This window comes from Hyposmocoma kahamanoa, unplaced genomic scaffold (genome assembly GCF_003589595.1).
Source record: "Hyposmocoma kahamanoa isolate Upper Pololo Valley unplaced genomic scaffold, ASM358959v1 224, whole genome shotgun sequence".
Classification (NCBI taxonomy): Eukaryota; Metazoa; Arthropoda; class Insecta; order Lepidoptera; family Cosmopterigidae; genus Hyposmocoma; species Hyposmocoma kahamanoa.
The window spans coordinates 11,051,651-11,068,451 of record NW_020653743.1 but is presented as its reverse complement, the minus strand read 5'-3'; the positions used below and the strand labels follow the sequence as shown (position 1 = coordinate 11,068,451).

At 37.4% G+C, this 16,801-nt stretch overlaps 2 protein-coding genes across 2 annotated transcripts in view; one reads left to right on the top strand and one right to left on the bottom strand.

Moving 5' to 3' along the window:
• LOC113228285 (hepatic leukemia factor) overlaps positions 1-721 on the top strand; it is an 11,352-nt gene extending 10,631 nt beyond the window's left edge. Inside the window, exon 3 of the mRNA XM_026461549.1 lies at positions 713-721. Within this exon, the coding sequence (XP_026317334.1) occupies positions 713-721 (9 nt within the window). The remainder of the gene's footprint in view (positions 1-712) is intronic.
• An 11,333-nt stretch (positions 722-12,054) lies between these two features.
• The window catches only part of LOC113228219 (protein THEM6-like), a 16,246-nt gene continuing 11,499 nt past the window's right edge, over positions 12,055-16,801 (bottom strand). The window contains exons 3-5 of the mRNA XM_026461482.1: positions 16,295-16,509; positions 14,152-14,340; positions 12,055-12,609 (exon numbers count right to left, since the gene is read on the bottom strand). Of these exons, the coding sequence (XP_026317267.1) occupies positions 12,469-12,609; positions 14,152-14,340; positions 16,295-16,509 (545 nt within the window). The 3' untranslated portion in view covers positions 12,055-12,468. The remainder of the gene's footprint in view (positions 12,610-14,151; positions 14,341-16,294; positions 16,510-16,801) is intronic.

Sequence of the window (16,801 nt, the reverse complement as noted above, 5' to 3'; positions counted from 1 at the left end):
GTCTTGCCATTCAATTTTGTCTAACACGTTGTCTTCAATTTTGTAATGACTTTTCTATTAAAATATTTTTAATGTAGTTTTTAAACTTAGGAAGCGATAATCTTAATAAAAGAGTCTTTTTTTATTTTGATTAAACAAAATCATGGTACCATGAGTTTGGACTTACCTCTAATATTATGGATACCTTTTTTCTTATTGAAATTATGTATGTCATATTGGGACTTTACACAACTTGAAAAAGGGTTGCGGAGGTATTTTTTGTTTTTGTTATTTCGCTACCTATATATCGTAAAAAATTTAAGTATTTGAACTATGAAACAGGCCATGATTATGTACTGACTCACATTAATATAAATGTACTCAAAGTTTGTTTAGAAATTTACATATACGAGTATACAGTGCTCTGTCTATTATAGCTCCATTGCTGACACTGGACAGTCAAATATAAATAAGATTTTGGCAATTTACGCAATGGAACCATGTCCATTGGTGAAAATCTTCAACACTTTATGGTACCGCTGTACTCTTTATTACATTTATGGGTTAATTATTCATTCACTCATTTTAGTAGGATAGATATAAAAAGGGTATCTTTCGAGAGCTCATGAAGTTTCATCAAGAAATCAGTCTAGAATGGTAAAGCGCCTGTTAAAAAATTCAGAGAAAAAAGTGTGTTGTTATTGTCATTTTGTGTAATTTTATCTTTTATTAGGCGCTTTGACGTTTTATATGTAAATATAAAAGCACCGCAAACATCATATTTCATATTGTTTTCATTCAATATCTTTTTTACAACTGCCTCTGTGGCCGAACGGTTACCATGCCGGACTGCCACGCAGAGGTCCCGGGTTCGATTCCCGGGCCGGGAGAAATATTTGTATGGCCTACATTTATTTCTCTCCTGATTTTGGGTGTTATTTGTTGTTGTCTATGTGTGTGTCCATGGCACCCGCGACACAGGGTTTCACTAGTGCGGGGTTATGTTGAGTGTGTACGTGTACGTGTGTACTTTTTTCACAATGCTATGAACACGTTGCAAAATAACAGTAAATGTCGTTGATTCCACTAAATGTAAAAGTTATGTGTGGCTGTGGGCGCCAAATACACTACCGTAGAATGTTTTTGCAGGGAGCAATAAATGCAATAACCTGATTATACCCTATCATCAGTTGTATTTGAAGATCATTAAGACTAGTTGATAATCTATTGTACAGCTGCAAATTGTTGTAATTACACTTTTTTTTTATGTTACCAAGTATCGGGACGAACAAGTCATGCTACCGGCGCGGTAAGCGACACGCCGATCTATAACAGTTGAAGTTCCACTCAGAGCTTTAAATTACAAAGATCTGAGCGGCACTGCCACTGCGCCTGTCACCCTGAGACATATAAGTTGACAAGTGTCGTTAATTTCACCAGTACCCTTACCCTACAAAATTGGAACGCGCTAACGCTCTCATCACTGCTTGGCGGCATTAGTACTCCTTGGATACTCTTTCACAATTCATTGAAAATAGCCACTAATAGCCACTTTTATTACTACTAGGGAAGGATTCTTTCTAAGCAAACGTATACCACAGGAGAATGTAGCTACACGGTCGCATATATGTATAGAAATGCGTAGATACTTGGCTTGTGAAAAATTTCTTGCGGTACTAGACTACTCTTGCTCTGCTTAAATTCAAACTTATCCCGTACTGATACGGTTCTTTTTCCTTGAGTCGAGTGGCAGGGATTATTGGCTTTACATCAGAATTTACTTTTTACAAATGAAATTTAAGAAAAATGTACATGGTATAGTATTCTATTTATTTCAGTTGATATTTAAGAAATCATTGGTATTTGTAAAGCTATTGAATACCTGCAGCGGTTTTTTTTAATTTTTATTCAATTAATATTCAATTATTTTTTGTGAAATTACTCCACTAGTTTGTTGTAATCATTAATACAAAGATCGAACACTCAGAAAAAATTCCTTCAATCCGGTCGGATTTTTAACCGACGTCTTCTTGCATACCGTTCCAGACGCTATACCAACTAAAGCCACGGAACGAACCAACGGACCCAACGAATTTTTCTATATGCTTGCGTCGTGTCTTTGTATTTGGTTTTTCAACGACTTTTTAGTCGTAGCGCCATCTATGAGAAATCTATGAAAGATTTATCACCCAGTTAGTACCTTTACAGCGAGAATTCATTCCCTACTTTGCTACCCTTAGAGGTGGAATATTTTCTTAAAATTTAAATGGGACCACTACTGAGGTACCATCTTTCCAACAAGAATCATCAAAATCTGTTCACAAATGCCGGAGCTTACGCTTAACATACATACAAAAAGCTCCTCCTTTTTGAAGCCGGTTAAAAACGTGAAAGGAATGTTTTTGTTGTTATTTTTACTTTACTGTATTAGTTTGCTAAAGATGTCGCTATTCACTGTATTTTAAATTTTTATTGAATTGATATTCAATTGTTTTTACAGCGGTTTTGTTTTTACAGCGGTTTTCTTCGTAAAATTTCGAGGTAACTTTTTTTTTTCATCAATGTATATCATTGACTTACAATTATATGGACGTCGGGTCCGCGCTAAAAAGTGTCCGCACTTGTAAGGCGCTAAAATCGTATACAGAGCGCGACACTCCGCTTTAGTCTTCATTTGTTCTACGGACAGCGCGATACTGCGATGACATAACAATTTAAATTTCGAATAGGTTGACTTGGGACATTTTTTTCGTGGTTTTTGTATTAGACCCGTCGTCCATTTATTTGTAAGTCAATGATGTATATTCTTAATTTTACTACATATTCTTTCCAAAGTGTTTGACTTAACACTTTCACTGTTATGCGGAAACAAGCAAATTCAATTTATTAGCCACAAGGACTACGAACATATAAAACTATAGAATAATTAAAACTTTTACTATGTATTTTGGAAAACATGATTGGTTTACATTTTTTTTCGAATTGAATTCCGAAATAGTCTCTGATACACTATGTAACAAATTTTATGAAGTCACTGGTTTGCCTATTGAAGGAAATGTTAAGTAGGCATACGATTCTTTACATTGTGACTCAATTATTAAATCATTTCTATTTGGACTATGAACGAATAAAGACACTACCTACGATTGTCCTTGCTCACTATACGTCGCTAACCAGATATCATCCCAATTACTTTATGCCCAACCAACCTAATTTAAGACTCCTCCAACCCTAACCCCTCAAAACTTCTTGACAGAAATATAAAATATATATAAAAAGTATATATACAACGTAAGTGCGCATTTGACCTCCATCTCACCTGAAGGAAAGTGACGATGAGATCGACGATAACTCTCCTAAATAATGACTATTCACTCGCGCTTTGAAAAAAATCCAAGTTATAAGTTTGCAGGCAGGGAATTCCACTCCATAGCCATTCGCCGTATAAACGTGGAAGCGTAACACTGCGTTAATTATCCCGGTGTAAAGTTATCCTCACACTGGAAAGGATGCCAAGCTTCCTTGCTGTATTTTTGGCCATGGATTTAATATATCTGCCGAAGTTGAAATTGGACGACAGGTCCATTCCACATAGCTGGAAACAGTCGGTTATCGGTGTGGATATATTACTTCTGTAATTTCGTTATTTTGTTAAAAATTTGTGCAATTAAAAAAAAACAAAAATTCATGTGAAACCAAAAGGACTGTCTGAGATATCTTGAATTTTATTTGGTTCCACGTAAAGTACTTGCCTCCCAAATCAGAGTGAAAAGAGATTTTTTTTGAACATGCAACTAGACATGAATTAAATATTACAAAGAACAAGAAATGAAACAGAGACAAATACTAAATACTGCCTCAATTAAAATCAACACGGCATGCAAATGGACACGACAGAAAACATAATAAATAGTAAACAAGTCGATTCAATAAAATTTAAAAATAAAATAACTCAAAATTAACCCTAACTTAAATAATAACAATAGCTACAATTAATTAATTATTATTAAAAAGTAACTATTAAAAACAAGATAAACTTATAACATAAATGCATGTACATATAATTTTATATGTGTGATAAAGTTGAGTTTAAACGCGTGCAAAATTTAACGTGAAATGGACAATGCACATTGCATTTTATTACATATGCGATAAAATGTATTTTTTGCGGTTTTATACCGAAAACGTTCTCAGCATGTTCTAAATTCACGGGTAGCTCTTTACTTGGCCCGAATAATATGGCTGTCCACTACAATATTAACAAAAAAATATTGCTCCATTATTATTATTAAGTTTTTCTTGGCCAATAGTGGGCACCATCAATACTTTCTTAACTGAAAAAAACAGCTATAAAGACAAAAATCTTACTTGCCCCTTAGAATATGAAAATGTAGAGTCAAGCGTACATCAAACTTCTTACTTGCACCGTGGATAAAATTCTTATAGCAAGAGATTTCGATTACTCCGGAGTAATCGAAGTCTCTTGCTATAAGAATTTTATGGGTCTGTATTGGAAATTTGCATGTTTTAAAAAAAATACTTGAAATAAAAAGAAACTCCGTGTAATGACGAGAATCTCGATAAAGCGCATTAAAATAAAACTTAAACAACTTTGCCTTGTGAACCTTTGCTGTTCACAAAGCGTCAGGCGCACAAAAACAACGTTCTTCCCTCAGACAAACTGCACGCTGGTTGCGCGCCAGCTTTACAGTCAAGAGCAAATCATGCATAATATTGTGGATCGTTCTTATCGTAAGCGGTATAGTGTTGAATTTAAATCGTTAGTGCCAAATTTGGTGTGTTCTTGACCCTGTACTCATTTTGAAAACGATAATGTAAGATTATTAATATAATTACGCGTAAATAGTCGGAGCGTCAGCAAATTGAGGTAATCGCAGTGTATTTTTGTCTGACACCATTTCGTTCAGGTATTTCTGAAGCAGGTAACCTTCAAGGTGTATTCTTTCAGCACCGAGGAAACTTAAAAAAACTTGTACCTGACCGAGACAGAGAGTAATGAGAGAAGACCGAATTAAAAATTGGCATTGCTGAGACTGTTTCAAACCACATACATTCCACTGATATATGACGCGAGTCTCGATGGAGAGGATTTAGGCTATACTGCATCACGCTAGGCGCTTAAATGATCATTTTAAATTTGCAAAAGCAGCAGGCAAAAAATCTAAACTGTAATTTTTTTTAATTGTTGATCCTTCTTGCACTGTGAGATAAATTAAATAAATGTATATTTTAATCGAAGAGTGTCATGTACCGACGTTTCCGAGGCCAGCTATTGGACACCCACGTTGTGTCACACGTTGTAGACAATACGTGTAAATAATAATTAGTTATACGTGTTTTATTGTATTATTATGTGTGTTAATCTTTAAGGTATGTATTTATGGGTCTTTGTAACCTGAATACAAATAATTAAATAAAAATAAATAAATTAAAAAACCTGAAACCATGTTCTGGAACACGGGCAAATTCGCTTCTGGCACTAGCCGGCCACTGCGCTGTCGCGACACGCTCGCGTCTCGCGCTCGGGTCGTGCTGGCTGCTATATTATATACTAACTTAACCTACTGAATGGAGGGCATTCTATATCTACGGGTACAACCAAGATATGATCTATATGAAAAAAGAAGATCAAATATTATTTTCGACTATCAAAATATCGTTTATTTAAAAACGTGCAAATTTGCAATAAACCCGTTATATTGACGACTCAGTGCCACTGAAGTGGTGCAAAGAGTAGACGAAAATCGAGCTCCAGCCACCGCTCTTTCATAGAACTTTTATTTTCTTTTGCACTCGTACAGCCCAGCTTTGTTATCGATGTTAAGCTTTACATGGTCTAAGGCAGGAGTGGGGAAACAATACGTCTAGTAGCACCCTTAATTACTTGGACTTTATTTAATATGTTTCATACATCGATATTTTTAAAATTCCTCGACAGTGTACAGCAGCTACTTTGTGTTTGAGCTTGAATGTATTATTTGTTTCGACGAGGACTTTCATATTATGCGTTTCAAATTATCGTTCAAAGTATCGTTAAATAATTATCGTTGAGGAGACCACGGTAACGAACATAGCGAAAGAACCGTTTATTGGTTGGTATTTATTGGTCATACTGATATGACCAACAAGAATTGTTTACATTGGTGGTCATATTCAGTCAGCATTTACACGCTGCAGGCAAATTTGCTTGACTTAAAAAGGTTATCATCGAAGTTTTTCTAAAAAGAACCCGACGCAAATCATTTAATCTTTTTGCGTAATTGGCTTGGCAGAAGTGTGCTTTTTATTTTAATCAGTGGCTTTTTTTTATAATATCAAGTGACGGGACGAATAAGTCGTGCGCCTCATGGTAAGCTACATGCTTGTCCATAACAGTTGCAGTGCCACTCAGAGCTTTATATCATAAAGATCTGAGGGGCACTGCAACGGCGCCCGTCGCCCTGAGACATAAGTTGACAAGTTCCATGTGCCTGTAATTTCACCAGCACCCTTACCCTTCAAAACCGGAACACGGAGGCAGAAATGGGTAAGGTGGCAGTAGGTACTTTCCTGGACGAACTCTTTCACAAGGAGCTCTACTGCTACTAAACTACGGTTTTCTTGAGAAAGTGAGAAATTGTCTGAATTTCAGCGACAATTTTATATGCAACCATAGATATGTACTAAATCTATGTATGCAACAGTGTTTATATTCGTCTGCGGTGACATTAATGAGAAGAATAACTAAAGAGTATAAACTATTTGATAATTATGGAAAAACGAGATCATTAATGGATGAAATAATTCATTATGAAACAGTATGGCTACATCATTGACTTACAAATAAATGGACGACGGGTCTAATACAAAAACCACGAAAAAAATGTCCCAAGTCCACCTATTCGAAATTTAAATTGTAATGTCATCGCAGTATCGCGCTGTCAGTTGAACAAATGAAGACTAAAGCGGAGTTTGGCGCTCTGTATACGATTTTAGCGCCTTACAAGTGCGGACACTTTTTAGCGCGGACCCGACGTCCATATAATTGTAAGTCAATGGGCTACATAAACTTTTATCTACACACATATCATAAAGTCTCTATAATGTGTTCAAAAACCGTCATTACGACCAACTTAGAGGAAAACTGTTTTGTTAGAACAAATTTCTTATCTGTGAAAATGTTATTATTGCTTCTTAACTTAGACTATGGAATTTTTCCATCCTCTATGCTTCATAACATCGAATTCGATGTTATTATTACACACATTACTTGATATCGAACGATATGATTGGGGCCGATTTTAATTTGTCTATGAATTAAAAATAAAAACTACGGTTGTGTGACATGCGTGAGGAACGTTTTATTTGTCGCCATTTCGCCAATCGTAACATGCGGTTCCTGAACATATCACAGAGAGCTTATAATATGCGTGTAGATAAAGCAGTGTATGTATGTAACTGTACACACTCACCCGTCGGCTTGTTACATAAACCCACACTCGTATTTTAATGCCTTTCATTATGTAACAGTCACATAGTACCTTTTCACTATAACTCCTATGATAATTTAGTATGGTGGGCGATTAATGATGTTAAACAGCAAGGTTCTATGATTAGCAAATGAATATGATACTGACTGTACCATTATTTGTATAGGTGATGTACTTCATAATTTACTTGCAGCAAATTTGCTTACAGGGTGTTAATGCTGACTAAATATTACCATCAATGGGTGCCAATAATTCTTATAGGCCATATAATAGTGTTCGTCAATCTTTTCCATTATAAAGTGAAGTAAGTTTCATTAAGTATTTTTATTACCTTCTTTATATTGATTTGTTCATTTTAATCCCAATAATTTATTGATAAACTTCTTTGGTATTCTGTTCTTATTGCGAAAATTGTTAACTTTTAAGAAATATAGATAAGAATATATTGTTTTTTTTTTTGAAAGTTTATGTTGTTTTAAGGTACCATAGTGTGATTGGGGCTTAACGTTATGTATCCGCTTTCGGGGGATTCTGATGAACTACTGAGTCCACAAGGATCCCCTGGGGGATTGGGCTAGGGGATCCTGGTGGACGAAACGCTTATAACGAGGAAACAATGATTACCTGCGAGACAGGCTTTGCATAGTGCAGGAATCAAGACCAATTCTCGGTACGCCATATACACTGCAACAAGTTGTGTTTCTATTGTTGTATTTCATTTCTTATTTATAATGTATCTACCTGCACAATTCTGTTGTCAAATATTTTTTTTTTAATATCAGTATACATACTAGTATGAACACCAATAAACGGCCAGCTAAAGTGGAGCTAACTTTTGAGAGCAGTTTTTTTAATAAAAATGTTAAGATGTGTAATCATTTATTACAATTCCGCGAAACACTGATGTCTCAGAGGTGTAGACTTAAGAAGATAATAACCATAATAAAAACACCGATATTGTAAATAATTTGAAATTTATTGTGTTGATAATTAAAAACCATAAAAATGATAAATACATTATGTACAGTAAATTGTAGGATAATTCCATATTATTATAAACAAATACTTCAAACATAATTTCAATAGCTGTGCCTGTACCCAATAATGCAAACGTTTCAAACTTGTAAATATTAAAAACCTATGTAAAGCAAACAACAGTATATAATTGAAGGCAACCAGGGTCCCAAGTCTGCTACTTTAAATCATCTCAGTTGTGTGTGATAGAGTGTCAATGGCAGGATTTTGTATATTTGGTATTCTGCGAAAAGCTACTATTGTACTACTAACAGCCATTGCAATTTTTTAGTATTCAGCTCTTCAATTTTGAGTCGATTAAACGTCTAGTTGGGCAATGCGCAACGGGAAATGAGCGTGCCTACAGCTCCGGTACCTATCTGGAAAATAGGGAGGTAAGTCAAGTGACAGAGGTCTGTAACAACCCCGTACACTGGCTGATCTGGTCAGAACCTAAACTTATAAGGTTCCTTCCTGTGCGCGAACAGGTTGTAGTACCCTTCTCGTATACCCTAAGGGTCGGTAGGGAGGGTCACTATAATCAAAACTTAGAATCAAATTATAGAAAGGCTGCTGATTACACGAGACAAAAATTAAGATATGCATTGTAATTTCCATGGTAGTTTACATCGATCGATTGAATGAAAGAATGCCATCAGTGCCATTCCACTGACACAAATTTCACTGACAGACTAGAGTTTTGAAATTATGCTGAAGTATTTCCATTCGACTATTGTTTTTGATTAAACTGTTCTACCATGAACCGGTCCAAAAAACTTTTGGTCTGTTTTATATCTTCCTAGATCTATACTATATAATAATTGGGAATTACCATAAAGAACGATTATTACTAAAAAAAATCGATTATTACTAAAAAAAATATGTATAGTAACGCAAATTATTTGTTTTATTATTTACATGAGTATATTATAGTGCTAAGTAATCACAATAAAAAATTTCGTTTGACGAAATTTAATTTTTTCCATTTTAATAAAAATGTAAGTAGCAAATATTTTTATTACCAAACAAAATTTAATGATAACTTTAGTCATAGGCACATTTGGGTTAAAAAAAACTAAAAAAGATCACTTTACTAGGCTTTTTAAAAGGATTATTAACAATCTCTAGAACGTAATAATAGTAAATTTTTTGTAACGATTTTAAAAAATATTTGACCAATACAAACGTCGCTTTCACCAAACGAATGACATTGTTTATAACCAGGGTATCTACTCCCATTCTCTGGCCGACATCCGTCCAAAATAATGACTGTCAACTAAATTAAAAGATGCATGATGCGAATGAATCTTCATACTTGACATTGTATTTTCATTTTGTCGAGTATTACTTATTTGTTTCGAACGGAATGTCGAACGAGGACAAGAGTACACCCACAGCTCCTATTTGATTTTGAAGTCCACGCCGTTTTATAAAGAATCATATGTCTTTAGATCGACACCGTGTTTAAATTTACGTTATATTTTCGGGTAACGTCTCTGTAACGTGACACAGTAATAATTAATAGATTCAGACGTTACTTTGCGGAATTCCATATTAATAAAAATGGAAACGAATGAAGTTTCTACTCAGGGAACCCCGTGACGAAATTGCGCCGAAGAAATTCAAATCAAGAACTGCTGAGGATGCCTCTTAGAGAGGCGAAACACGTGTCGGGTCTGTAGGTGCTCTGTAGGTGACTGTAGGTGGCTCATATCCGGTTCGAAGGACCATTTATCTAGGTCCAGTGGATAAAAAAAGATGCTGGTGAACTGTATTAACTTTATATATTTTTTGTAATCGTTTCTTAAACACCGTCTTGATACTTATTTTAATGCAGAACTTGTGAAATTCTAGTAACATAATTATATAGCAATATTATATGAAACAAGAATATTGTCGTTACTAATAATTCCACAGAAATACAGAATACGGAAAATAAGGAAATAAAATTAAAATAAACAAATTAGCGACGCGTGTTACGGCAGCTTTGTCTTCGATCTGTTCTTCCTTTTTTATTTTATTCGCCACGGCCTCGGCGGTGTTGCTATGTCTATGATAGACAGGTGTATTTTTGGTAGTGGTGTTTGTGACTCTAGTTGAGCTTGTGTGTGTGTTATTTAGTTTATTATTTTTTATGCGAAAATTAACAGCATGGAAAAGTATTCAACAGAAATGCATTTGTTTTCCACGATTTAGCCATCACTGGGTTCGCAGAGTAGCAAATGAATTTACTTCCATTTTCATAAGTGACACGTGGAGTTTGACCGCGATACGTATTCAAGCGAATAATTTCACGCCCAAACTCACCACGAACTGTGTTGGAAACTTGATGCGCTAAAATTGTACAGTCAAGAGAACATCAAGCTTGACACTTTGTACTTTGGACTGTTCTTATCGTAAGCGGCATAGAGTTGGATTTAAGGCTTAAGTGCAAAGCTTGACTTGCTTTTGACCCTGTACAAATATGGACCCGTCATATAACACGTGTATTAAACTGAAATGTGAGAGGGTGAAACACGTATAGTCTGCTTTTTTTTAAAGGCGGAGTAATATGACATTTGCAGGGTTGCTAGTTTTCACAAAATTTTCTAAATTTTTTTACTCATATACATTTTTTTTATTAAATATAAGTGCGCATTTGACCTCCATCTCACTTAATGAATTGTAACGATGAGGTCGACAATGGAGCATGCACACCAAAATAATACCTATTCACTCTCGCATTGAAAAGGCCCAAGTTATAACGTTCAGGGAACTCGGCAGGGAATTCCACTTTAGTAAGAACCGGCGGACTTAGTTTTATTTATATTGAATTAAAATGAAAACTTTTAAAATGTGTCTCCTATTTGTATTTTTAATAGACTTAGTTCCATTTTTTTTTTTGTTTTATATTAAGCGACAGGACGAACAAATCCCATGCCTGGTGGTAAGCGACACGACTGTCCCCTAACACTTGCAGTGCCACTCAGAGCTTTAAATCACAAAGATCTGAGGGGCATTGCCACTGCGCCCGATACCCTAAGACGTAAGTTGACAAGTCTCATGTGCCTATAATTTCACCAAATGTACTGTGTTTATAAATGACTTACAAAAATTGGCAATTCAAGGGAACCTGTGTCCAGCAGCTGGACGAATAATCGGTCGATGATGATTCAGATGTAATAAGTCCGGCTATTTATTACATAAACTATTTAGTAGCAGTAGAGCTCCTTGTGAAAGAGTTAAAGAGTTCGTCTAGGGAAGTGCTGCCTCCTTACCTATTCCTGCCACCAAGCAGTAATGTCAGCATTACTGTGTTCCGCTTTTGAACGGGCGCAGTGGCAATGCCCTACAGATCTTAGCGATTTAAGCCTTGAGTAGCACTGCAAGTGTTATGGACAGGCGTGTAGCTTACCATCAGACGCACAACTTGTTCGTCCCGTCACTGGATATTATAAAAAAAAAACATAAACGTAACCAACATTCAGTCGATAAATGCAAGCGGGCAACACTTTTGCGTAATGAACAGTCATTTTATTCCATTTTCAAAAAAGAGAGTATAACGGCGCGTGTACACGCTAAGAAAAGAAGATACAAGAGAATTTATTGGACTCACCCAATTTTGCAACAAAAAGATGAATTTGGTACCCTCTATTTTACACTGCGACTACATGTGGAAAAGTTTATCAAATATTTTCGTATGAAAATTTCAACGTTTTAACAAACGTTCAAATCAAAGACCTACATAGAAGGTGTGTCAGCAAAAAGGTTTACCAACAACAGTGGGCAAAATCAGTCCACGCGCATAAACGGTCGTTTACTGACACTGCGCCCTATGCAATAGCGGCAGAGCGCGTCGCGTCGGGGTTAGACAAGAATTTTTTCTTGTCCGGCGCCGAGGCTGTGTACACAGTTCGTGTGTAGAAACGACACGAATTCTTGCATAGACCCGGCGACTTTTCTTAGCGTGTACACGCGCCGTTAGTGTATATTGAAAAAGTGAATTTTAAATGTCCGAAGGCGATGGCGGCACCACTTCCCCGCAGGGACCGCAGCCGATTGGTTGACCGTAGTTGGGGATGATTTGGTTGGCGGTCGCGCGCAGCTTGGCTGAACTAAGCTCATTGCTCTGCACCCACAGTTCCAGCTGAAACACGTTTATTTTTGAAGTAAACATTAATATTTTAAATTTTTATTAATGTTCAATTATTTTTGTGAAATTACTACACTAGTTTGTTATAATTATTAATACAAAGGTCGAACACTCAGAAAAAATTCCTTCGATCCGGCCGGATTCGAACTGACGTCTTCTAGCATACCGTGGCAGACGCTATACCAACTAAGCAACGGAATAAACCAGTGGACCTCACGAATTGTTCTATGTGCTTGCTGTCGTGTCTTTGCATTTGGTTTTTCAACGACTTTTCAGTCGTAGCGCCATCTATGAGAAATCTATGAAAGTTTTATCACCCAGTTAGATACCTTTACAGCTACCAGCCCTGGCGAGAGATGTCGCTATCCACTGTATTTTAATTTTTTATTGAATTGATATTCAATTATTTTTGTAAAATTACTCCACAAGTTTGTTACACTTATTAATACAAAGATCGAACACTCAGAAAAAATACTTCGATGCTGGATACGATTTTGAAGATCACATTAAGATTTAAAAGGACGTCCACATATCTCACGTGGCGTCTTGGCTACCAAAGAAACGCACTGTCCCGAGCAGCACCAGTTTCGCCTAAGTTGTAATCGACGTAATGCCCGCAATGTAAAATCGACTAGTCCAATCATCGAAATAAATGAAGAAAAGTTAGACCTTGTTATTAACAAGCAGTATTTTTGGGAGTGACCTTAGATAGTAAACTTCAATGGAAAACTTCAATGGTGTCCACATATATCTTCCTTAGCAAGCAGATTAAGCTCTGCTGCATACTCAGTTCATAGAATACGTGAGCATACCGATGTTGCTACTGCGAGACTAGTTTACTTTAGTTACTTCCATAGCATAATATCTTATGGGATTGGTATGTGGTGTAAAGCGGCAGATATACAAACCATATTTGTGTTGCAAAAACGAGCGATTCGTTCTATGTACTGTTTAGGTTCTCGGGTTTCTCTCAGAGAAAAGATTAAGGAGACTGGTGTCATGACTGTGGCATCACAGTACATTTACTCAAATATTTTGTATGGGCGTAAAAATATATATAATTGCATTAAGAAAGAAGATACCCATATTAATCTTAGAACTAAGTCCAAACTCATGGTACCACGATTTCGTTTAACTAAGATAAACGATTCTTTTATGGGGAACTGTATACATTTTTACAATAAGATTCCGGAGTATACTTTCCTAAGTTTAAAACTTACATTAAAAGTATTTTAATTGAAAAGTCATATTACAAAATTGAAGAGTATTTGTTAGATAAAGGTGTATGGAAAGACAAGTTGATTCCGCACAATTATGATTCAAAGTGTATTTATTCCATAGCATTTAAGTTTATTTGAAAAGAGCAATCCCTAGTGTTTCTTGCTCGTTCTTCTCAGGGAGGTCAGCGAAGTGAACGGAGCAGTAGCTTAAAAAAAAACGTTTACAAGTGTAAAAAATTTACGTATGGAGTAAATGATTATTTGACTTTACTTAAACGTCTACAGTGAAAAACTATTAGATGGACTTGTGGCATACCTCATGTGGCATCTTGCTAGGCATAGATCGGCACTGCCCCGAGCAGTGCAATTGCACCAATAGCTCAGCTATATTAGCAGCCGACGTGTCAATTACACGTTGACGGCAAACCGCTACTGCATGCACAAATCCCCCTGGACCGACGAATTCGTGCTCCATGAACACTGTTTTGTCGTCCCAGTAGATTGCCTGGAAGTTCAAACGATATAATATTTACTGAATCCGTGGCCGAACAGTTACCATGCTGGACTGTCACGCAGATGTCCCGGGTTCGATTCCCGGACTGGGAGAAATATTTGTATGGCTTACGTTTATTTCTCTCGTGACTTTGGGTGTAATTTGTGGTTATTTATGTGTGTCCATGACACGCTCATTACAGGATTTTCCTAGTGCGGGACTTTACAAATAAAAAAATATATATTACACAAATTTGTGGCGCATCAGGACGGCTCTGGGATCGTGGTTGTTGTGTAGGGTATATGTGCGTAAGGAATATGTGCAGCGTATCACCGGCCATAGAAGTTTTCTATCTCGGCGAGCATCTCCGACTTGGACGGTATGTTCGAAAACCGTGTGTTGTAAGCTTCGTCAGGTGGCTCCTTCCAAGCTGCTGAGTGAACTCTTTGGACCCTCGGTTTCGTACTATTGCCTCCTCAATGAGGCGTGTACTGTAGCTCCGAAGGTCGCGCCGTATCATTTTCGCAAGCTTCTTGTTGAGGTCTCGCCGCTCTGACGAAGTGGCCCGAGTGTCTTCTCGTCTTCTCGAGAGCTTGGACTTCGTACCTGTATGCTGCAATCGGCAAAATTTGACGCCCTCTGTCCTGAACGTTTCAATCAAGTTTTACAGGGCCTCGTCGACGTCATCAGTGGGTTCCAACTCAACGAATCTTTGCTCGAGAAGTTTCTGAAACTTATCGGTGCCCGCTATGATCTAGAGTGGATTAGACCGGAGCGTGGACTTATCAAGCGGCATATTTCCAGTTTGAGATCGATATTCAGAGAGCCTCGTACGAGTCGGTGATCAGATCTGGTATTAAACCTGCTGATCACGGAGACATCTCTGAATATGTGCCGTTTATCCACCAAGATGAAGTCAATCTCATTTTTGGTCACAGCGTCAGGGCTTTGCCACGTCCGCTTCCTTTGAGGCTTCTTCTTAAGAACGAGTTCATCAAGAAGAGCACCTTCCTCTCGAGGAAGTTGATCTGCATCTGCCCCCTGTGATTTCTACTTCTATAACCATGTGGGCCTATTCGAGATTCGTTGAGACTCTGGAGTCCCACTTTAACATTAAAGTCCCCCATAACAACGTTGAAGTGGTGTTGTGTAAGGCTCTTGATATGTTCTCGTACATACCTTTCACTTCGTCATCTAAATGTGTCGAGGTCGGCGCGTAGACCTGTACAATCCTCAAGCTATACCTTTTCGATAGCCGAAGTATAAGGTACGCTGGTCTGGCGACTCTGGTCGACACACAAGAGATCTCCTCAACGCTGCTAGAGAGGGCACTGTTGACGAGTAATCCTACGCCGCCCTGGGATGGTTGATCACCTTCGCGGAAGTACAGATGGCCCGAGTCCAGGGTTATGATATCCTCTCCCTCTCTTCGGACTTCGCATAGACCCAGAATATGCCACTTTATGTTCTCTAGCTCCGCTTCCAACTGTGCTAGGTGCTCATCAAGCATCAGAGCTCATCCATTAAACGATGCCAGGGTCAGTTGTTTTAAGTAGCCTAAGGTAGCCCAGTGATTCTTAGCACCCCCGCCGTTAACAAGGCCGCTACCGTGTCCATAGCGAGGCGGCCAGGAACTAGGGGCCTTTCCTGTGTTGTGTCGTTCATTTGTGGGGTTAATGCCCATAATCTCTACGCTGGGCATGTGGGTTGGAGATCGCAGGACAGTGTTTTAGATCCCTGAGCTGCTGCCCGTCGGTGGTAATTAAGTTTTACTGTGTCATTATGTGAAGTGCTATACCGCCATCGACCGGTCGCCAGAGACTTGTTAGTTACTGCAGGATGCACCACGTGCAGGTGAGGTTGAAATTAGGAGCTTAGGTGGTGATTGTTCCCTTACATACAATTCAATGTATATCTCAAATCTATTTACAGGCATTTAAAATTTAAAATACTAAAACCAACTCACCTTAGAAGTAATAATGAACCTAGTAAACGGTTTCAAATACCGCCTGTACCGTATAGTAGACGCAGCTTGCACGACGGACCCTCCTGCAGTTTTGATATTAGCGTATAGACCTGTGCGTTCGTAAAAATCAGCTCGAGCAAAATCCAGCTCGCGGAGGTATCGCGCGTTGTTCATGTGATAGAGTAGCGTGTCTATGTCGTTTAGAAGGCACCAGGCTGAAAAGGAATTCAATAAAGATTTAAAATAGAAACAATTATACAGAAATATCACGGAATAATTTTCTGGGGTAATGCAATAAATGCGAAGAGAGTGTTCCTAGTGCAAAAAATGTATTAGAGCAATGTGTGGTTTAAAACGTACAGACAGGTGTATGGCTTTTTTTAATAAATATGGATTACTAACGTTAACATCTCTTTTTGTATTTAACATCGCAATTTTCATCAGAGGCAATAGGGAATCCGACAATTTTTCAGAAAGTGTCTAGAATTAACTAAAATAGATATGTAC